Source organism: Lipomyces doorenjongii (genome assembly GCF_038497915.1).
Source record: "Lipomyces doorenjongii strain NRRL Y-27504 unplaced genomic scaffold V1508scaffold_218, whole genome shotgun sequence".
NCBI classification, from domain to species: domain Eukaryota; kingdom Fungi; phylum Ascomycota; class Lipomycetes; order Lipomycetales; family Lipomycetaceae; genus Lipomyces; species Lipomyces doorenjongii.
Genome location: NW_027118285.1, coordinates 1 through 5,151, shown reverse-complemented (window position 1 = coordinate 5,151; position 5,151 = coordinate 1). Strand labels below are relative to the sequence as shown.

The 5,151-nt window shown below is 50.2% G+C and overlaps 2 protein-coding genes across 2 annotated transcripts; one reads left to right on the top strand and one right to left on the bottom strand.

The window, feature by feature from the left end:
• Positions 1-562: 562 nt before the first annotated feature.
• V1508DRAFT_114346 (uncharacterized protein) lies at positions 563-3,794 on the top strand. Its single transcript, XM_066935882.1, has 4 exons — positions 563-1,236; positions 1,282-3,356; positions 3,419-3,574; positions 3,626-3,794. Exons 1-3 carry the CDS (start codon positions 648-650, stop codon positions 3,437-3,439), a joined length of 2,685 nt encoding a protein of 894 aa, XP_066791990.1. The 5' UTR covers positions 563-647; the 3' UTR covers positions 3,440-3,574; positions 3,626-3,794.
• Positions 3,795-4,345: 551 nt separating this feature from the next.
• On the bottom strand, positions 4,346-4,686 carry V1508DRAFT_429211 (uncharacterized protein). Its single transcript, XM_066941873.1, has one exon. The coding sequence runs from the start codon at positions 4,639-4,641 to the stop codon at positions 4,387-4,389; it is 255 nt and encodes an 84-aa protein (XP_066791989.1). The 5' UTR covers positions 4,642-4,686; the 3' UTR covers positions 4,346-4,386.
• Positions 4,687-5,151: the final 465 nt, after the last annotated feature.

The following is a 5,151-nucleotide window of genomic DNA, read 5'->3' as shown; positions in this document are numbered from 1 at the left end:
TCTCGCAGGAAAGGCGCAGACAAAGTTGCTCGAATAGTCCGGGTAACAGTACCGCTTTTGTGCGAGGGTACCGAACTGCCAGAGATGTGGCACCGGCGACATTGTTCGCCCAGTTCAGCTGGATCATGTTGATCAAGGTAACTAGTTATCTTGACAGTTGCTGAAAGCAATTGAGTTTTCACCAAGTCTAGCCAATGTGCAGCTCCCGAGTTTAGAGTCTAGTCATGATTAGGGTTAGGTTATTTAACCCTGACTGCCTATGCCTATTCCAGCCAGACAACGGAGTAACTCCGGATCCTCCGTTTGCCCCTTCCAGCGCTCCGGACACTCCTGTCTCTATTAGTGCTCTGTGTACCCGGACCCATCAGTTCAAGCTGGCTCTTACTTACTGGCGTGAGATCGTCGCCGCGGCTCCAAGGAGAGTCTCGCTTGGAAATGTCGACACACGGAAGTCATTATGGCATTCCACAGCTTGAGGGCACATGATCATTTCTGGTGTATAAATGCTGCCATTCTCTCCAGAGCCAGGAGACTTTCTCTCCAGACACCTGCAACAACACTTTGAAATAGACTCCTCACGCCCGGTTCAACTGAAGTTTAACTCATTCTACAAATCTTCCTAAGACAATTATCCCACAACCATAAGCATGACTCCTCCTCGTCGAGCTCTGATCAGTATCACCTCGGCCCATGCCACTCTCTTCCAGGGCAAGGTGACCACCGGCCTCTTTATTTCTGAAGCCCTCCACCCCTACAAGGTTTTTACGGCTGCTGGTTTTGAAGTCGACCTCACTTCTGAGACGGGCACGTACACCCCGGACTGGCTCTCTCAGCAACCCGACTTCTTAAACGGCGAAGATTTGGCTACATGGCAAGACGCCAACAGCGAATTCCAAAAGAAGCTCGACAACATGCCAAAGGCTGCCGACATTGATGGCTCTAGATATGGGATTTTCTACGCGGGCCACGCCGCCCTGATTGACTACCCCACCGCCAGCAACTTGCAAAAGATCGCTGCGCAGGTCTGGGCGAACGGCGGCATTGTTTCGGCTGTCTGCCATGGGCCCGCCCTCTTTGCCAACCTCTTGGACCCAGCGACCAATGAGCCCATTATAAAGGGGAAGACTATCACGGGCTTCACCACCGAGGCCGAGATCACCATGGGGATCATGGAGGAGCTCCAGTCCTGGGGTAACGATATGATAGATGGGATGGCCGCTAAGCTTGGAGCTAAATGTGAGTATAATCCTGGCTTGGTTGCATTTTGATCTCACGGCATAGTTGCTGTTCCGCCATCGGCGCCATTGAGACCGCAGGCTTTGAAGGAACAAAATGATGAGTACCGGACAGGCACGGACGCCCATGCCGTCGAGCGCTTCTGGCACGAGGACTACGAGACCGGGATGCGTGATAATGCGACCAAGTCAGAGAGCATCCACACGTTAGATATTCTCGATTTGACGTCGATTATCAAGAGCAGCCGGATTATATCGAGCGAAATCAATGTCGATACGCTACTCAAGAAGATGATTGAGATTTTCATCAATACAACCCGGGCAGAGATAGGTGCTGTTATCGTGCACGAGGATTCGAAATTCCGCGTCGCGGCTATGGGAACCATGAATAGCGTCGAGTCTTTCAAGTATCCCCATATGAGTCTTGAGAGCCTTGAGAATACCGTATTTTCGGAACCGATTTCGTACGCGTTGAATACGAGCGAGACGGTGGTTATATCGAATACAGCTGAAGACGAGAGATTTTTAGGCGCTAGTCTACGATGGCAAAAATGTCATGCGGACGGGCGCAGTATCCTTGTGCATCCAGTCCGGCACAAGAATATTGTTCTCGGGGCATTGTATCTCGAGGGCGCGCCACATTCGTTCAACACTCGCCATATTGAAGTTCTCGCCCTGCTCTCTCAGCAAATGGGCATATCGATCACTAATGCCATGCTGTTCAAGAATATACGTAAGGCGACAATGGCCAACGCTATGATGATTGAACGCCAGAATGCGGCGTTGAAGGCCGCGCGGGAATCAGAAGCACGTTTCGTGGCGACGTTGGAAACCATGCCGTGCATTATCTGGACAGCAGATCCCCCGTCGGCATCAGCGCCTATTGACAAGGCACCACCGTTGGATTACTTGAACAACTTCTGGTATATATTCTGTGGTAGTGATGCGCCTGGTCCGGCTAACGATGCGTACCTACTGCAATTTCACGAAGATGATCGTGAAGTATTTGTGGGAGCTCTAATAAACGCGAAATGTGGTACCTACGAGACAATCGAAGTTCGTATCCGTGATGCCATGGGCAACTATCGGTGGCATGTCTGTCGATGCACTGCACTGAAAAGCGATGAAAGTGTGATCACCAAATGGATTGGAGCTTTGATAAATATAGATGACCAGCGACGGGCGCAAGAGGAAGCGCTCAATGCAATGAGGTTGAAAGAGGAGGCGTCCAGAATGAAGTCAGAATTCTTGGCGAATATGTCGCATGAGATTCGGACTCCCATTGCTGGAGTCATTGGTATGAGTGACCTACTGCTTGGCACGGATTTGCAACCAGAACAGCGAAACTTCGCGGATAACATTCGACTTTGTGCTGATGCATTGCTGACTGTCATAACCGACGTGTTGGACTTCAGCAAAATCGAAGTCGGCAAATTGGAGCTTTCCAATGTGCCATTTGATGTGACTTGTGTTTTGAAGGAAACTTTGAAGATTCTCTCGTTTCCGATTGCAAAGAAGGGATTGCGGTTAATTGATGATATCCACTTTTCGTTGGAACCTATGCCATTGGTTATGGGTGACCCGGGTCGATTCAGGCAGATTGCTATGAATTTGTTGACCAACGGGGTCAAATTCACTAGCAGTGGGCATATCACGCTGACAGCTCGAGACGGCTACGAAACAGATGATATTATTGAGGTAAAGGTCCAGATCTCCGACACTGGTATCGGCATCAGCAAGGCAGTCATGTCGAAGCTATTTTTGCCGTTCGAGCAGGGAGATAACAGCACCGCCAGGCAATTTGGTGGCACAGGGCTCGGCTTATCTATCAGCAAGAATCTAGTTGAGCTCATGAACGGGACAATTGGGCTCGAATCTGAGCATGGCAAGGGTACGACCGCGCATTTCACTGTTCCTTTTGTGAAGGCACCAGTCGACCTGAAGCAGAGTTCATACATTGACGAAGCGTCATCGCTGGTGGCCTGGGATGCCGGCCCAAAATCTTACCCTCACCTGGTCGACGTTCCGTCTGCGGTTTCTGTGGCATCGCTTCCTGAAATAGCAGAAGGCTATACACAGGAACCGAAATATATTTGGATTCTAGTGGTGGAAGACAATTTGGTGAGTAGTCACTGTGCTAACTGGACGGTCATAATGTTAATGTGAACTCTAGGTCAATCAAGAAATTGCACTCAATATTCTGAAGAAGTTGAAATACGGCGTAGAGGCGGTGTGTAATGGACAGGATGCCCTGGAAGCCCTCGATCGTCGCTTAGCATGGGGCCACCCTTTCGATCTGGTGTTGATGGATTGTCAAATGCCTTTGATGGATGGCTACGGTAAGGGTCTAAGCTTACTATATTCCATTTGCTTACTAACAGATAATATAGATGCGACAAGACGACTTCGGCGACATGGTCACTGCAAAATACGAGATGTCCCGGTAATCGCCATGACCGCCAATGCAGTTACAGGAGATCGTGAGCGATGTTTGGATGCCGGAATGTCTGATTATCTCGCTAAACCTGTCAAACGGAACGTTCTAGAAACTATCATTGCAAAATGGCTGAAGAGTGATGCGGCAACGTAGTTGAGTTATTCCTACTACCAACTTTTTGCTTGCAATGTTTTGTCATGTGAGTCTAACTTGTACGATTTGTGAGGACAGCTCGTTTCATGTTATAATGTACTGATTTCTATTCCATTCTGTATATATCTTGGTGATGGTGAGTGTCAGGATCTTATGATAAAGACTATAAAGGTGTATTGATATACTAGTAGAGCCACTAATGAAGAGCAGTATCGACAGAGCGAAAAGGAACAAGACAAGAGACAGCAAGCGGGAAACGGGGTGTTTATGCTATGCGCCTTGCGGCGTGTACTCAGTCACCACATGGTGCCGAGGCTAACCACCAAGGTCCCCTTCCCGACACGTGTTACGGGCGCGCCTGCCAACGCCAGTGCCCGGTCCTGACATTATACCCTCCTCCCAAGAATTCGTCCTCGAATTCTAGATCCCGATATCGGTAACATGGGAATAATTGTAAAGAGTCATAAGGAAACGTCAAAGCAACGAGAAAGAAGAAATAACGAGATAACTAAATCATCAACCGGGCTGTGAAGGAAGAAACTGAGGTCTGGGAGGGAATAATCATACAGCTGCTAGCGCGCCGCGCCGTGGCCGCTTGGATGGGACAGTAGTCAATAAGCGTGATGATGTTTTAATCGGTTGCATATCGCTATCTTTGACGGGCAATGCAGGATGATCCGGGTGTGTCCGCAAAAATTCGTCGATCTTTTCTGGGCAGTTTGATAGGTGCCACATGGGCTCCCATGTGTCCTCATTTGCATTCGCGTAGCCTTCCCATTTGACGCGGAAATAGATCTGGCCATGCCCGTCCGGCATCTCCCGCGACGCGTCCACGATTGCGTGTACATTCCATTCCAGGTGGTCGTCGGTATACGTCGGATGTGTCACATCGGCGGGAGGTTCTTGGCCCTCGACGGGGCTGTGGTATTCTTCAAGTAGTTCGAGGTGGAATACCGGGTGGATGCGCATGTGTGCGGGGAGCTTGAGTTCGTATGCATTGGGATTGATCACCCGTGCGATTGTGAATGGGCCTTCCTTTTTACGGTCCAATTTCTTACATGGCCGAGAGGAACGTTCAGGGTTCCGGGTTCCGGGTTCCGGGTTCCGGGTTCCGGGTTCCGGGTTCCGGGTTCAGGGTTCCGGGTTCCGGGTTCCGGGTTCCGGGTTCCGGGTTCCGGGTTCCGGGTTCCGGGTTCCGGGTTCAGGGTTCAGGGTTCAGGGTTTCAGGGTTCAGGGTTCAGGGTTCAGGGTTCAGGGTTTCAGGGTTCAGGGTTCAGGGTTCAGGGTTTCAGGGTTCAGGGTTCAGGGTTCAGGGTTCAGGGTTCA

Excerpts from the sequence above, each read along its gene's own strand:
- V1508DRAFT_114346 (XM_066935882.1), top strand. The coding sequence starts at position 648 with ATGACTCCTCCTCGTCGAGCTCTGATCAGTATCACCTCGGCCCATGCC. Across the intron at positions 1,237-1,281 it reads CGCTAAGCTTGGAGCTAAAT|TTGCTGTTCCGCCATCGGCG; the intron begins GTGAGTATAATC and ends CTCACGGCATAG. Across the intron at positions 3,357-3,418 it reads TAGTGGTGGAAGACAATTTG|AAATTGCACTCAATATTCTG; the intron begins GTGAGTAGTCAC and ends AGGTCAATCAAG.
- V1508DRAFT_429211 (XM_066941873.1), bottom strand. The coding sequence starts at position 4,641 with ATGCCGGACGGGCATGGCCAGATCTATTTCCGCGTCAAATGGGAAGGC.